Source organism: Podarcis vaucheri (genome assembly GCF_965113315.1).
Source record: "Podarcis vaucheri genome assembly, chromosome: 3".
In the NCBI taxonomy this organism is placed as follows: domain Eukaryota; kingdom Metazoa; phylum Chordata; class Lepidosauria; order Squamata; family Lacertidae; genus Podarcis; species Podarcis vaucheri.
Genome location: NC_138761.1, coordinates 49,181,389 through 49,199,409, shown reverse-complemented (window position 1 = coordinate 49,199,409; position 18,021 = coordinate 49,181,389). Strand labels below are relative to the sequence as shown.

At 39.9% G+C, this 18,021-nt stretch overlaps 1 protein-coding gene across 7 annotated transcripts in view; it reads right to left on the bottom strand.

Annotated features, from left to right (window-relative positions):
• SIPA1L2 (signal induced proliferation associated 1 like 2) overlaps window positions 1-18,021 on the bottom strand; it is an 83,057-nt gene that overhangs the window by 19,853 nt on the left and 45,183 nt on the right. For all 7 annotated transcript variants that reach the window (XM_082214967.1, XM_082214961.1, XM_082214962.1 and 4 more), the window contains 8 exons: window positions 17,297-17,454; window positions 15,560-16,136; window positions 12,686-12,960; window positions 8,290-8,547; window positions 7,175-7,258; window positions 5,651-5,754; window positions 4,286-4,389; window positions 1,831-2,216 (listed from right to left, as the gene is read on the bottom strand). In XM_082214967.1, the coding sequence (XP_082071093.1) occupies window positions 1,831-2,216; window positions 4,286-4,389; window positions 5,651-5,754; window positions 7,175-7,258; window positions 8,290-8,547; window positions 12,686-12,960; window positions 15,560-16,136; window positions 17,297-17,454 (1,946 nt within the window). The remainder of the gene's footprint in view (window positions 1-1,830; window positions 2,217-4,285; window positions 4,390-5,650; window positions 5,755-7,174; window positions 7,259-8,289; window positions 8,548-12,685; window positions 12,961-15,559; window positions 16,137-17,296; window positions 17,455-18,021) is intronic.

Genomic DNA, 18,021 nt, shown 5'->3' with positions numbered 1-18,021 from the left:
GTTGTGGGTGAACATATCAGATGGCACGACGATTCTTCAAACAGCTCTTGTTTATTCACAGGCCAGAACAGAACTGAACTGAAGGGTTCAGTCAGCCTGCTTATATAGAGCTCCACTACAACGCAACTGTAACACTTTTCTGTAACTATTCAATCACTGAACGTCACTTTCAATCCCTTATTTGCATATGTGGACCTGAGTGAAAACTATCTACAGTATCCCCCTGCTGCAGGGTGAGAACTTCAGTACATAACACATAGGTTGCTACAACCAAAAGCCCTACTTCCTGGATCAGCTATATGATTTATTTCAAGAGGCATGGAATCCAGAGAATGGCCTCAGATAATGACCACTGTGTTTGACAGTGTTATTCTTTGGCTAGACTGTGCCCAATCAATTTTAAAGTACATTTTGTTATAGATTATAAAGCATTACTACATATGTCCCACCTTTCTTCAATTTAACTCAATGCTTAAAACACACCAGTATCAGATAAACTATTCAAAAATATACCCAAACATTGCTGTAAAAGGCCTTTCAAACATCATAGTTTAAACTGACATTTCAGCAAGAAAGATGAACACACACATGGAATTCCTATATTTCTGTGGGTTTTATTCTATTTAGCTGAAAGTTTTTATGTTCTTACTTCACTGCCATCTTCTACAGCTTAGTTAAGTTGAAACTGAAACTACAGAGACCAGATGTACAAAGACATTTAGTACAGAACTTGAAGTGACAGGATTTCAAGTGCCGAGTTGGTTTGTTTGCAAATGTTTTGTATTTCAGAAAAGTAAAAAATAGGAACAATTTCCGCTGGTTAAGTTCTTAAACCCTTAAAAACTCTAAATGTGGAAATCCCAACACACTTTTTAGGAAGTCTTGTTCTGTTCCACTCAAAGGACATATGCTTTTACTCAGTATTGCTAGGGACTGCCCTGCAAATCACTACCATCCTAAACCAGCCCCACTTGTTCACAAAACAAAGGTAAAATATGTACACACATTTGAGTGTCACATTCTTTTCAGTGTCAACATTTTATGCAAAAGTCATGGAGCACTCCATGAACTGAAAGAGCATGTGGTAGGGCTACAGGGCTTGGTCCAACTTACTGTCACTTTCATGCAGGCTAGCCTTGTCCAACACTGTCACACTCCCCTGATGCCAGCACATTCAAATGATGTCAGAAGGTCTACATAAGTACATCTGTGGCGGCAGTGGGTGGAGTTAGACCACACAGCCATGCACTCACCCAAGCTCTCTTTCAATGCATAGAGGGGTTCATGTGCACCCCCCCCCCCAAGATTGCAATAGGCTATATATGCTGGGATAATCCAAAGGGTTTTGCAGATTTAAAAAGTGTAATGTAATTTACAGCTTTCATAATTGAAACATTAGTGGTAGGGGGATATCTAGTTCAATCTTCTGCCACATGGGAAGACTATCAACAGTGTCCACATATAAAATCATGTTATCTAAATTATGTTGTTGAACAAGCAAAGACTTGGCATACAGCAAAGAAAACAGGTCACATGCTATTATGAAATTGCATGGAATATACAGCTCTACACAATATTGCATATTCTTCTCCTTTTATAGTTTTACTGTCAAGCACATGAAGGCATTTCGTAAGGAAAGTGCCATTTTAGTCTTTCCTCCTCTGTTCTGAAATGTAACATTGTTGAAATGAGGTTTTATAAAAGCACTCATGTAAAATGTAATGTTAATAGCAAAAAAAGAAAAGAAAAAAGGGGTAAATCTACGCTTTAACTCAGAACTATCCATCACAGAATTGTGGAGCTGGAATCTTTGGTTGGGGGATTGCTTACCTGGAATGTGAAGATATTTCACTGAGGTCTCCCATGCTACCATCACCTGTATGACTGCTAGAAATGGCAGAAGCATAGCTGTGAACAGCATACATTTTAGTCTCATCATCTGGTCCAGGAGTTTCAGATGATTCAGCCCACTGATCAGTCCGGTTATGTATCCCTGACCGGCTTCCAGCCAGGTGCAAAGGAGCCAAAATTGGAGCAGGCATACAAGGAGCTGTATCAATCCCACTGTCAGTAGAAGCACCTTTAATGTATGTTAATCCAAGCAAGTCAGTGTCCATTAGGTCTTCGGAGCCAAAGTGCTTATCATCACTGTTGCTGGATGTATTACTTGACAGGGTATTACTGCTGGAATGGCTGGAACAGTTTTTGTCTCCAATCTTAAAAAGAAACATTTTACAATACAGTTTTACTTTCTCTTATTCACAGTTTCATCAATCAAAGAAGCAAGCAGCTGCCTCACTACTTGTTGGAAGTGCCAAATAAAAATGAAGCAGATATAATGAATAATGCTAACAGCATAAACTTGTAATATGGATAAAATAATTAGTATTTTGATTAACACATGCTCAAATGCATCTTGGTGGTGGTGGATTTTTTTGAGTGACTTTTTGAATTAACACTTTTTGCTTATTGCATGATTTAATGGATATGCCATTATCACTTGTATTATTTTTTTATCATTTGTAAGCTGCTTCAGGACTCTGGCTACGGGAAGCAAAGAACAAATTTAACAAACTAAAGTAAAAACAGGATGGGAAATAATTTGCCCATTGTATAGAAGATTCCACTGTGCAGAGTGAATTGTGTTCAGTTCAGAATAAATGTTATAACATAGTTTTAAATTAAATCCCTAACACGTCTTATTACATCAGCAAATGTCCATTTTGTTATAAGAGAACCTCAACATGTTTGCAAGTAATTGAACACAAGATGAACTATTTTAAGAAAAAGACCGGCATCAGCCTCTGCATTTGCCCCTCCTGATGCTGGGCAAGCAAAGGACAGCGAAACCCAAACTGTTCTCACCTTCTCTTCCCCACTTCGCCATAACAAGCAAAATATGCAAGATTCAAAATCAAGAAATACAGATAAAGTCAACAATATCAGTTCCTCTTGTATTGAGGAAAGTCAATGTTTAAAAGGGTGTAAGTGAGGAAAGGGAAAGGGATTTAAAATGCCTGTGTCATATTAAAAAATAGCCAGCACATATCCACCTAAATGTGTATGTATGCAGAAACATAGGATAAGACACAGGATAACCTTGTGCCAATGTTGCTCCCTCAGGTGGCTTAGCTAACCAGTGCTGTTTCAATCCTACAATCATCCTTCAGTCATGAAGATGTGCTGTGACCAGCACTGGTTTTGTCCGGACAGAGTGTGGGAATCAAATCTGCTGAAATAGTAGATTTGATGATTGCTCTTTTGTTTTACTGACAAAAAGGCGATGAACATTTGCTAGCTGCAACACGGGGGAGGGACTGCTTATGCATATGAACTAGAGGAAAGCGAAGAATTTGGCTTGGCATAGTTCCCTTGTCATTTAATTTACCACAAAAGTGATATTTGTGCACAAACAGGCTCTATTTTCCAAATCTCACACTTCAGTTCTCACATTATTTAATTCAGCTGGAAATAATTGTTTCTTAACATCAGGTCATCACCACCACCACACAAATTAACAGGAACAAGCATAACAATATATTCTTATTAGATGCATTCTTTAAATGTGAAATTTCCCCTAAATAAAAGAAGTGCAATTGCTGGTAATTAAAACAGATGCTTATCCCTCACAATATGACAAGAAATGGCAATGTATGAATGTCACTTGAATACAATAGGAAATGTATTCAGGACTATGCAAGTCAATGTAAATTACGTTCTAATCAGACACCAGAGTGATGCTTACATGAAGCTTTAATCCATGCAGTGCCCTAGAAACCTGCACATGCCCTTTATAATGAGATTGTTTGAGGTCACTGCCAGAAAGAATACTTGAAACTACTTCTGCATCAGTGATGTTTATTAGTTGTGCACACACTTTAGAAAAAAATTCAAGACTCTGGCAATTTATTCCACAACTGAGATTGTAACACTGGCAGATACAACTGGATGGCCTCTTTTCCATTCAATTTTACAGTTTTTCAGTTATTCCATTAAAATGATAGGACACAAAACAATGCCAAACAGAACTGTAGGACATAGCAAGATACAGAAATAAATATATTAACCCCAATAGCTCATTCATCTTGCAGGATAGTTTACCATCTGTAATTTGTACTTCCCATTTCTATATGGGAAAGCAGGGACAAAACATACACTTTCAATCAAGTTGGTGGCTCAAATGCAACCAGCTATTTGCACAGCTCTCCCAACTTTTGCAACAGAGACTGTGCCCACATATTTGGAAAGATTCCTAATTTGGGAAAGCCTAAGAAAAAAGACTTACATGAGAAAATTTGTTTGGTGAATCCTTGCCACTGTTCTCTTTCTGTAAAGCGCGGTCTTTATAGGAACTCAAGACTTTGGTTGATGGTGCATGCCACTTGGTTTCTGCCATAAATAATTATGTGTTTTAATTTCTAAACACACAAAACATATTGTACAATGAAAAGAAGCTCACAACTTAATGCTATATGCATCAGGTTGAAACAGTGATGTTCTTTGAAATTTCCTAGAGCAGAGAGTTTACTCTTGCCCATCATCTTAAAAGATAATTAAACTGATGTCTATACAGCTTACTAAATGAGAGTCCTGAATAAAAAGGGCCTGTTTGTACATGTCCTTTTGCTGTGTTATTTCTACAAAACATGGAAATGCAAGCACAATGCAAAATCAATACACACATCCTCTTAATGTTCTGATGATCAAAAAACAGAGGGAGATAAACAGTATCATTTTAAAAGGAGTCAGCCCAGTAGCTTTGAGGAAAAAGTAATTTAGCTTGTATGTGGATAAAAAAAATCTTTAAACTCTCTGCAAACAACAAATGTGATGAGATACATATGCAGCTGATTCTAGTCTTTATTCAAGAGAGTACTAAGCGCAGGTGCACAAGACTGTGTGAAAATATGATAGAAAATGGTGTGTGCAAGGATGTTTGCAATTATATGAGGAAGACAGAAACAGGGAAATGGGAATATAAAAAGAGAGAAAGGAAGTAGCAGAACTGTATTAGAAAAAACAACCTTGTGGAACCATATGCACATTTAGCTGCAGCAAAAGCTCCCAATCATACCACAGCACTAATTCTTGTAAGTTTCACATAAGGACAAAAAAGGTACCTGATAACTATAAATCTTGAGATTTAGCATGAGTGAATCTGTATTTTCAGCAATCACACTCTCACATGAAGAAAAATCCTCTGTAGGTTTACACACAAATATGCATATGGGTGGAATCAGGTTTTGGAACAGAGATAGCCTTGATTGGCCTGGTGGAGGATTTATACCAGGAGCTGGGCAAGGAGAGTGCTGGTTCTTGACCTCTCGCTAGCTTCCAATACTATCAACCATGGCATCCTTCTAGATCACTGAGCTGGGATGAGACTTGGAGAAAATGTCCTTCTTGGCCAGATTTCAGAATGTGCCAGTGGGAATAATCTTTGGGATATAATTGTGTCATAGGGCTGATATTCTCAACCATGTTGTTTAACTTTTACATAAAATGGCTAGGAAAGATTTCCAAAGGTTTTGCATTTGTTACCATCAGTATATGCCAGTGATAGTTTAAGATAGTTTATAATGCAAAACATTATACAAGTGGAAAACAAACCAGCAAAGCTGTAATTAAACTGAAACAGAATAATAATTACCATTGGGATGCCTGGTCGCTTCCAAAGATTCTTCATGTTCTCTGCCTCCTTCACTCTCCAGTGGACCTGAACCCTGGTGATCATGAAGTAAAGGGGACTGGCACCTATTAACAAAGAAAGAAATTGTTGCTTTCCCCTGCTCACTAGGAAAGCTTCTCATCCAGTTTATAAAATCCCTGCTGTAAAATGGCATAACTATATATTTTCAGTATTGACAACTGGTAAGCAAAGAAGAGTAAGACATTCCACAGTAGTTAGAACAATTTAAATATATTCTGCTTAAGTTATTATTTATCTAAGACTTATACACAAAGTTGCCCAAATATAGCTGCTGATACCCCTGCTCAACACATTAGCTCTTATGTTGATTTCTTTTTTAAGTGGGTGGTTTTGTTACAAGCTGAACCGCTTTCACTTGAGCAAAGCAGGGTACCAGTTTTTCACTAATCAGGTCTACCCAACCTAGCCCGCTCCCCCCCCCCAGCCAAATGCTGCTCCAAAAGTGTCTCCTGAGGGTTGGGAGACCCTCTTGAACAGTATGAGATATGACACAGGGGGCTGCAATTGCTATAGGGGACTGGTGAAAAACAGCTCCCTCTTCTTGTGCTAGTTGATGCACTTCCACTAGCAAACAGACACCACTAGATACCACCACCACTCAGCTATGTATGGATTGCCTCCAAGCCTTCAGAGATGGGGCAGATTGACTACAGCAGCACATGCCATATTTACCATATTTTTCACCCTATAGGACGCACTTTTTCCGCTCCAAAAATGAAGGGGAAATGTGGGTGCGTCCTATGGGGCCAATGCAGGCTTTCACTGAAGCCTGGAGAGCGAGAGGGGTCGGTGCGCACTGACCCCTCTCGCTCTCCAGGCTTCAGGAGAGCCCCAGCGCCAGCCCCACAAGGTCGGGGGACAGAGGGAGGCGGAACGCCGCCATCCCGCTGTCTCCCGAAGTGGTTTGGAGGCTGACGGCGGGGAGAAGGGCGCTTCTCCCCGCTGCCTGCCCCACCACTCCGGGGACAGCAGGGAGACGCAGCGCATCTCCCTGCTGTCCCCGGACCTGATCTCCAGGCGGGCGGCGGGGAGAAGAGCGCTTCTCCCCGCTGCCTGCCCCACAAGCGCCTGGGGGGGAAATAATTTTTTCCCCTTTATTTCCCCCCAAAAAAACTTGGTGCGTCCTATGGGCCGGTGCGTCCTATGGGGTGAAAAATACGGTACTTGAATCTAATGCGCCATCGAATCTAATGCACTCCTCAGTTTTCAGAACCTTGAAACCAAAAGAAGTATTTGCTGGTGAATGTAAATGTGCCATCAAATCTAATGCACACCTTAATTTTCACAATGTAATTTGGCCAAAAAAGGTGAGCATTAGAATCAAGTAAATACGGTAATTAAATTCTTATCTTTACAAAGCCACCTATGAAACATTCTACAACAGCCGGTTGGATAGTCCACACGTAAATTAGCTTCTACAGTTACTGTTCATAAAAAGGGATTCAGATGTAAAGAAACAAATACCCATCATATCCCACTTGGTGTCTCCACTGACTACTCCCACTTGGTCCTGGGTCACTGGAGGATGATTGGTTGCTCGGTGAACTTCTGAAATAGTGACTCAAGTAATTAACCATGTACACAGATCTGTGATGCTTCAACAACAATCAATTTTTGAGACAAATTCCTAATGAAATTAGAAATACAGACAACAATATGAAGACATTGGAATAGTTTTTGTGAAATTTAAACCATTTTTAGATGTGGGGACATCTAATGATATGCAGCCTCCCTTCATCCCCACTTCAGTAGCCCTACAATCTGCTCTGGAGGGGCCTGCAACGAGGGAGCAAGAGAATGGTGAAGTCTGCTCGTGTGATACTGGATCTTTCCTACAGTCTGCACATTTTCGCATAGTGACCACAATTCAGCACTTTTTAAAGTACATATAGATCGATCCTTGCAAGCAATAGTGTCTTTGGGCTCATCCGCACTTCCATTTGTCCTGTGATTTCTAGGTACGGGCCTGAGAGGGGATTTTTTTTTTGTCCAGCCCCTTTCCCCTGGAAAAACCCGCTGCCTACTACTGAATTGGAACAAACGTCAATTGGGTTTTCATTTAACTTTTAAGTCATTTCAGTTTTTAAACAAAGACATCATTCCACAAATATCCATTTGCTCTTGGACGTTTATAGCCATGTTCTATTGACGTTACAAATATTATAAAACTCTCTTGGAATGAGATGAAAGTATTAACCTGCAAGCAACTAATTTCATTTTTTTAAATGCTTGTTGCTCTTATTCAGAAGTTCTTATTTTATTGGCCGACTACCACAGTGGCCAAAATTGCCTGGTACCTAGCCTTTATATTCCATTATAAATAGAGAGGAGGGTGTGAGTTTTAATGTCGTCTGCCTTTTAAAGTATCATTAGCACTGACCATTGTTTCAAGAAGGATTAGTGGAGGCGAACACTAAGCTCACTGCAGCTCAAATCTGTTAAAACCTTGTCCAGTAGTATATGAATGAGGTTTAAAAAGAAAACAGCTTTTAAAAAATCACTTCATACTAAAGACCAGAAAGGTTTACTAATAAAGCACTAAGAAAATACAGGAATTAATAACAGAGAGAACATATTACCTTGCACCATCTGGCAGCTTTCTGTCAAATGAAGTACTGCGAGGAATGGCTGTTTGCGCCTGCTGGAGAAGCTGCTGGCACTGCAATCTATCAGATGTTCCTAGGATTGGAGAGGCACGAGAAAGAGGCTGCCCTGCAGGAGCTGGCACCCGATGCCAAGTAGTATTCCTCCTGAAAGGGGTTTTATACTCACATGGGGTGCCTTCACTGTCAAGTTTGTACTCCACCATGGGAATTCGACACAGTTCTGAGCAACCCCTGCAGTATACATAGACATAATAATCTTTGAGTCCTGTAGAGATACAGCCCATCATTTTTAAAAAAAGAAATATAGCATGTGCATGTCATAAAATGATATGATTATATTATATCAATTATATCATATTATGAAATATGACCCATCATCAGTACTCTTTCACTAGATTATGTAAAATTTAAGTTGTCAAGAGATAAAACTGAATGCAAAGCAGCTTTTCCATTCCAAGGAAAACCTGCCTGTTGAACATGCCGCTAGTATCCCTGGTGTCCAAGATATCTAAGAGTAAACAAGGAAGACTTCAGTGGGGTTGAGGGGTTATTTTATTACCCACAAGTTCACTGATGGCCCAACTAGAGGATACATTAGCTCCATATCTGTGTTGTTTAAGTGCAGAGAACTATTTTTTTAAAACACATACTCCCTGCCCAGGTGGCCAAGCATATTAAGACCCTATTATGGAGTAAGGAGGCTTTAACCCTTTAGCCTCCTTATGGTACCAATTCAGACCAGGCTTTCCATGCTGGCTTCTTGCATGGGGAAAGCAAGCTTTAAAAAACACACTGTGCTAATTGCAAGCTTGAGGGACCAAATTGACTGCAAAGGGTTAAAACCTTCATGCCCCATCATTCTAAGGCCCCAATCTAGATTGCCAGTAGAGGGATGGGCAATCTTTTTTAAATAAATAAATAAATAAATAAATAATAACAGCACCACAATACCTGGCACTTAAGGGCAAATATAAGGAGACTTAAAACTCATCTAGAGGTTATTTGAATGGCTTCTCAGCAGGAAAAGGGCAAATTTATCAGCTGAGCCCTACAAAGCCCAAAGCTTGAATAAGTGGAGTTTTCTACCTATAGTGGTCACTAACACAACAAAAACTGAAGCTGATGCTAGGACAGCATCACCTACGTTAAGTATGGCTGGATTTTTTTTAAATCAATGATCTGATCAAGCCTGAGTTTTGAGATAATATAACATGGACCTTTGATTTCAATGGATTTCCCAGAGTTTGATTTCAATGGTCTGTAGACTCATGAGGCTGAAAATCTTTAGCCATGGGAAGTACAGGGTCTAGCCCATCTGTCCACATTGGGAAGGAAAATATGCTGAACATGTCAATAGAACAGGGATAAAGCCTGGGAATAGATTAAGCTAGCAAATTAGCTATCCCTCCTGTTCACTGGACATATGCCTGTGGTTGTGAAATGCAGTGACAGAAGCTTGATCTGGATATGGGGTAACAAAACTTAGGGCAGTGGTGTCTTTAACATTTTGTCAAGCACAGAAGGTGGGAAACCAGACACACATAATCTATTATAATTTGTCCCAGTTGCTGATTGTGGACTGGAGTTTTAACCTTTATAGAAAAGTATCGGAAAGAAAATCATGTGAGAAAATTTTTGGATGTGGAGAGTACTCTTTTTCCAGGGGCAGATAACTTGGAAAACCTCGTAAGTTTCATGATCATGTCTTCATCTTAGGATTTCCATCATAAGCGATGTCCACTAGTATTGTCTCTAAGTCCCCTGCTGTCATATTTTCTGGTCTCTGATGGAAAGGTAGTTGAAGAGCAAAACAGTGTTTTCGCCATGAGATGTAAAGTGAATTCCTTGTTGTTTGGGTGGTAGAGTCATAAACATTGTACAATTCACATAGTTGGGCATCAAACAGGACAACATGATATATATGGGATCAGTTATAAGGCAAGTCATGACATCATATGAATTTTAGAACCTGTGATGACTTCCTTGTCTCTGGTCTCTTGAATCAGGGTTTAAGATGTGATCTAGTATGTTGTATATCCCCCCATGAACAAATATTTCGCAGCACAGATCTGTCTTTACAAAGGAAAGGAAAGGAGTCTTTCACAAGAGGGTTCTATGTTCATATTTAAGAGATTATATGTTTATATTAAGGTCAGTTTTAGTTTTAAACCAATTCCCAAATGAATAGTTGAGTTAGCCTGTTCTTGCAAAAAAGAGTCTTACGGCACCTTGAGCCTTTGATGTTTTGCAATAACCTTCATGGTTTCAACCACATTATTTTTAGAAGAGAAACAGATTATAGACTGAACTTTTAAAAAATGTAAGATTACACTTTTATCCATTTTTATTCAACATGGTTGGAAGTAGTAAAAAAACAGTGGACTCTGGGGAAAACTATACTCAGTCCAGTCTGCTAAGAAGGCTTCAAAGAGTCAGATAATCCAGGAAGAGCAGACATTCTTTTAAAGAGGCAGTTGAAGTTTCTCATATCACAGGAAGTTTATACTGCAGAAAATCCCTTCTCCTTCTGTTGGGGTAGATGACGACTTAGGAGCCTGTAGAAGGGCTCTGACTTTTCTAGACTTTTTGCAGTCTGCAGCCTATCCTAAGCTATGGATCCAACTGTTTTGGAATGGCACCAGTGATAATCAGGAGAATAAGTACCAAAAAGTGTTATTTCATACTTGGAAGCAGATGGCAAAAATCTCCAAATGAAGCTGAGAAAATCTTTCAACTGCCAATTATATGCAACTTGAAAAAAACAATGATATACAGACATATTTCTATGTCTTCCAAAGGCAGCACATGTGTGGCAATACGAGTGGCAGCAATAAAGGGATAATTTCCCCCATTTCACTCTAAGAAATTAATTTTTGGAGAACATCCATAAATAAAACGCAACATATATATCACCAATTCTACAATGCTATAGTTAAATATGTTAATGTGGCAGTCATACACAGCAAGCACTCTCCCTATTAAAGAAAGCTAACTGAACGCTTGAATTAGTTGAGATAAAAAAATCATTCATTAAAGTGGGTATAACGGACATGTATTCTGTCCTCATAATATCCATCTGCCTAGCTACAAAGGCACATCTTACACAAGGCTGCCTCTTTTAACCTAAGTTTTCCCTTCTACTTTCTCAATTTCTTCCTTGCTCCCAGCGGCGTAGCGTGAGTTGTCAGCACCCGGGGCAACGCAAGTAATTTGCGCCCCCTAACCCGGGGCAAGGCACGTAATTTGCGCCCCCCAACCCCTAACCTGCGAGTTGCCGCTGGCGCTGCTGCCCAAACAACGCCGCTTGCCCGGAGGAGGAGGGGGGCAGAGAGGCGAGGAAAATGCAACGGCCCAGCAGCTGCAGCAGCAGCGGCGGAGGCGGGGCTGTGAGGAGGGGCTGCCTGGCGCGTCCTCCACGGCGAGCGCTGAGAGCCGCTGCCTGCCGGGCGCCTTCAGCCGGGCGCCGCGAGACATGCGACTCTGCTACAGCCTGCGTCCGAGGCTCTTCGGCGACTCCGGAGGCAGCGAGCGCCCCCCCCCAGATGTTGCGCCCGGTGCGGCCTGCCCCCCTTGCACCCCCCACGCTACGCCACTGCTTGCTCCATCTGTTTGGGATACTTTTAACGTTAGTTGAAAGTGAGAAATGGAAGAAAACATTGACTGCCCAATCTCAAAAAGAATCTTGGAGAGCTGAAAAAGGTGCAGAAAAGTGCAAGCAAATTGATTTGGGTTTGGAATACCTTCCCTATGAGGACAGAGCATGCAGGCAAGCATTTGGTGCTGAGGACTGCATCGACCCATAGCCAATCCCTCCAGGGGCTGCATGTCAATGTGAGTGTAGTCAAAGCCAAACTTTCTTAACCATTTGCCTCATTAAATATACTGAGCATCCCCACCCCTCTCCTCAATATTCCTTATTACTTTCTACCCTTTCCCCCCTTATTCTTCATTAATTTCCATTCCATTCCAAAAGCATATTAATTTCTACTCTATTTCCCTATTTCAAATCCCTTATTAATTTTTCAGTCTTTTCAAAAACATTGATTAATTGCCACCACTTTCCCCCCTTATTCCCATATTGATGCTTTCCCCATTCTATAGTAAACAGTTCACTTTATTCAGAAAGCACTGCTCACTTAACTAAAAGCAACCAGTCCCCCCAGTATACAATCCATCCTTTATTAAAATAACTTATAAGATCCATTCCATCTACTACAAGATAGCACTTCTCTCACAGACTGTGTTAGCTGCAAGTCTCATTAGCACCAAATGAGCACTACCCATTTAACAAGAAAGCCATCTGTGAAAAGGGCAAAAGAATGTCAGCAGTGAAGACACAAATAACCTACTAGCTACTGTGACTTCTTACCGTCTAGGTGATCCATCTTCATGTGGCTGGATAATCACCACCTTTACAGTCACAGAAGTGCGCAGCAGGTCAATCATTTGTTCATGAGTCAGGGTTGCTACAGCTACTTTACAGATCTCCACAAGGCGACTGCCTTGACGTAGGCCAGCTTTCCAGGCAAAACCAAATGGCTCCACATCTGCTACAATCCCTTCAAAGTTAACATGGAATCCGAGCTGTCCCAAGCCATTTCTCCTTAAGGTCATTTCTGTTGTTTCACATCCTCTAGTTACTATCTAAAGCAATAAGAAATTAGTGAGACCACAGTATAAAAGAATAGTGATGTAAAAATTCCAGAAATGGTGAGCTGTGGGTAGGGTAATATTGAAATGGTTTTTAAAATGTGATTTTATCCCCCTGCCATTAAGAACATGAAGTGTAATATTTATTATAACCTATAAGATAAAATTTTATTGTTTGATATGTTTCTGAAATCCAAAAGTAATAACAACTTTGTTTTATTAGAACAATTATAAATCAGTGTCATGATGGAACCAATACATAAGAGCCACACTGTTAACTGGGACTTACTCCCAGCTAAGTGTTTAGGATTGCAGACTTAAGGTCTTCCAATTATTCTATCTGTGCTAGCATTCCAGCTTGCCAAATGGAACAATACGCTTCCCCCTGCACATTGTTCTGGAGGTTCTCCCAATCCAATTCTGGAAGGAATGGGGGGGGAGAGATGGGGGAAGCCTTATAGCACAAGTGAAAGTCCTTGCACAGGGCTTCCACTGACAGGGCTGGTTAGGTGAATCCTAACCTAAGTTACCTAAAAACAATATGAAAATAAAAATTGTTTGCTATATTACAGTGTATAGTAGTTGTGTTATTGTGAGACACCCTGGAATTTTTTTTTTTTTATTAAGGGCCATGCATAAATATTTTAAACAAATTCTAAAAAGAGGAGTCAAAAGCCAGCCAGTACAAAATCCACCAGGTTTCAGAATCAAAATGACTGGAATAATCTCATAATGTGCTTCTGGACCAAACACTCAAAGATGTACTCTGCAACTTCTAGCCACTGTGATCCACGCGACGGTCACCTCCAGACTGGATTATTGTAACTTGCTCTACGTGGGGCTGCCCCTGAGACTGACCCAGAAACTCCAGCGGGTGCAGAATGCCGCAGCGAGACTCCTTACGGGGTCTTCGCTGCGGGATCACATTCATCCGGTGCGATACCAGCTGCGCTGGCTCCCGGTGGAGTACAGGATCAGGTTTAAGGTGCTGGTTTTAACCTTCAAAGCCCTATACGGCCTAGGACCCTCGTATCTACGGGACCGCCTCTCCTGGTATGCCCCACAGAGGAACTTACGGTCTTCAAATAAAAACATCTTGAAGGTCCCAGGCCTCAGAGAGGTTAGGCTGGCCTCAACTAGAGCCAGGGCTTTTTCGGCTGCGGCTCCAACCTGGTGGAACGCTCTGTCACAAGAGACAAGGGCCCTCCAGGACTTGACATCTTTCCGCAGGGCCTGTAAGACAGAGCTGTTCCACCAGGCCTTTGGTCAGGGCGCAGCCTGACTCCCTCCTTTGGCAATCTTTACAATACTTTAGTTTATGGTTGCCATCAATTTTTATTTTAATTAATTCTTTGATGTTTTTATAATGTTGCACTATTTTAGTGTTGTTAGCCGCCCTGAGCCCGGCTTCGGCTGGGGAGGGCGGGATATAAATAAAAAATTATTATTATTATTATTATTATTATTAAGTTTCCAACATCAAGATAGAAAATAATTACTTCTTCAGTAATCCTGTCAGACACAGTATCAGTTCTGTCATCAGTCTTATTACTGCTTTGGAATCTTAAGACTAAATTTTTTCAGCAGGGTAAATTAACTGTAGGATTCTTTTATACACATTAGTATTACACATTTTGAAAGGTGCATTTCCTAAGAGATTCCCCCTCCCAACTACCAATTGTTCAGTAATCTGTTTCTAGTCCTGCATGCACACCCACACCCACTTTTCATATACACCCATTTCTTTTCCACCACTTTCCAATTTTTTTTTTACCAAGTCTTCACATCTCCCTCACTGGCCACATGCCTTCTGAATTATGTAAGGAACTGCTTTCAAACAATGCAAAGTCACATGTACTAATATATTATACCCCTCGGGTAGCTAATAGTGTTTTTGTCATTCATGGCTGACTAGAGATTTCTGAATAAAGATGTTGTTCTCCAAGCTCTAACATTTGATGCCCCTGGAGCAACCATCTGTGCTGTGTCCAGTTTCTAAGACAGTACATTTCTCTTACTGATTATTATAACAATTCAGGGATTGTTTTGTTTGTAGAAGACTTAGCAGCTGCCTTATATTAAACAAGGAAGCAAAATAGTAATTTACTGAAGTCTTTACAGGTACAGATCACATTTTTTCATTAGAACAATGCTAAATTATTGCAACCTGACTCATTTGATTGGGTCAGGTTATATATCCGAACACTTAAAACACACTTAAAGAGAATCTGAATTAAGTGAACACTTAAAATTATCTTAACTATCTAAATTATCTCAACACTTAAAACACACTTAAAGAGAATCTGAATTAAGTTAAAATTCTTTATTATGCTTAGTAGAATTGTCTGGATTTTTTACTTCTTGAAATATGGCAACCCTAACTGTAATAAAAAGGGAGAATTCTGTTTCAGACTACAGCTGCCACATTTCCAGTTAAAACCTGGAATACAGAAATACCCTTGAAATGGTCCAGTAAATTTTTCATTTTTAAAATTCTATAGTCAGGTATCATATTTATCCATCTCCATTATCTTGAAAAATTACTGACAATAGCATTTGAAATTGCCAAACACTTAAAAGAAACCATACTTACTTCCAGTCTTTGAACCATTTCTCTGATGTCATCAGCACAGTTATCAAGTGCTGAGAGAAGAACACATTCTCCTCTTTCATAAAAAACTTTAACACTCATTAATCCAGATGTCCATCCAATAACATCTCTGCAGGAGCAGTTGAAAACAACATTCTTTGATTCCTTTTCAATCAACACGATGAACTCATTTGAGATACCAAGAAGACATTCAATGTCAAGGGACTGACCAAAGTCTCGTGCTATCACATTCCATATCACTGCTCCAATGCTGAATAAGTGGGCATCCTTCCTTGGTTTCACTCTCTCTTTTTTCTTTGCTCCCAGTGTAATAAAACTAAACTTGACTGACGTGTCTACTGTAGCGGTAGTAACAAAGTTTTCTGCAAGATCTTTCAAGTACTCTTGCCGTGTTCTAGTGGCCATGGCTCGAAATTTTTCTGACTTGTGTGCTGCATTTTCTGCATTAATAACTTTGGCCAAAAGGAAGTCCCGGAAAACTGCTGATTTAGGGAAAGTCACTCCTTTAGGTATTGGGGGCCCAAAAGGTGGTACATCTTTTGACCTTGAAACTCCAACACTAGAAAATGAAGAAAACATATTATAGGATCAACGTTTCGAAAGTTATTTTAACTAAAACATTATTGGTTTATACATAAGATATTCATGCACCTACCAAGGACAAGAAAAATTTATATAATAAACTACCTCAAAACTCTTCAAAAGCAGAAATTGTTAGGAATTACATTTGCAGCAAAATGAGAAAAATAAAATCATAGAATTGTAGAGTTGGATGGAACCACTAGGATCATGCAGTCCAACCCTCTACAGAACTCTTCCTAACTGAATATATTTTTTATCAAATTGAAAATGTGCTGCATCAAAAAATGTAATATTCACAGAACACAAATGTTGTTGTACCAAACCATCATAAAATGGTGTGTTACAGATGCATGCACTAAACACTAAATATATAGATCAGCGTACTAGTGTATAAACAAATGCACAATTTTTTATGCCATATGCCTAGAATGCACTCCTATACAGTATTGATTCATGGTATGAACATATAAGCATGCCATGATCCATGATGGGCTACCTTAGAACTGAGACAGTTACCCCACTTCTCCAGTCTAGAGTCCCCATGCATATAGAAATTTGCATTAACAAAAGGGCTCAGCTTTCATAAGATTGCTTCTTGTCCTTGAATAATTCAGAGATTTAAATACAGAGACTACGTTCTATAGGTACCATACAACTTATTTTTATTGAAGCTAGCAAGTTTCCTGAACCTTACTAATATTTCTTTAAAGTACTGTCATTTTTGGTTTTAGGGTATAATCCAAACCCTCTCGAGCCATCATTTGGACTTTTTGGAGCAGTACATCCACCACCCATCTGCACTCTGGTTGCTCACTGTGGCCAAAGATGAGGAGGTACAAGACAACTGGAAGAAATTCCATCATCCGATGACAGTGATCCCAGTGGATCCCAGTGTGGTTTAGCCCCTCCCTGAGGCACCCCATTTGGGGGCTTGCTGCCAGCCCCCTTAGTGGGTCTCCCACTAAGCTCATTCATTGAGTGGAAGGGGGAGGTTGGTGCCATTATGGTTGGCTGGGTGAGCTGGGAGCACAGATACATGGAAAATTCAGAAATGCCTGATAAAGCAAATAAACAATGGCCCCAGCAATTTCCAATGAAAGCATAAGAAACTAAGGCAATTGACAAACCTGTACTCACCTATAGCACACATTTTCAGTGCAAGGGTTGTGGACTTTAACAATGACAAACACATGTTGAAAATGAGAACGGATATTTTTTGGAGTAAAAGGAAGCGCCCCAGGCTCTTGGAAGACAATGGTAACAATGTCATTTCCTATGTGCCTTTTCCTTAAAAGCTAGATGCAAAACAAAAAAACACAAAAAAACATCAAAATGGTGACTACAATTTCCTTCACATCCACTAGAAAAAAAGATAACTATTAAAAATGGCAATTATGTATTTTAAAAAACCCTACACTTTGATTAGTCACAATGTTCTTGTCTTGGCACAGACAGCACGCAACCCAAGTACGGTATGTTTTACAGGTCTTGTCTATACCGTTTGAAATACACAGCTCTTTAAAAAGGGGAAAGTGGTGGGTTGAGAATAGGTAAAATCTTAAACCAGTCTTGTTCAAGTATATGAAGCACAGACCCACACTAAATAGCCCTTTAATCATTTCCAAGATGTAAAATAACTTTCCATATATGAAATAAACATTTCTTGTTTCCTTAAGATGTTTTTCCTCATTGTAGTGGTTTCTATATCGACTAGAAATTCTCAACATTTTAAACCAATCTTTCCCCACTATAAAAAGCACAACAGTCACCAAATATCTTCACAGGACAATTTTATTTCAATTAAATTTGGAAATGCAGAAGTGGACAAAGGCAGGCCAAGATCCCAGGATTCCTAAATGTAT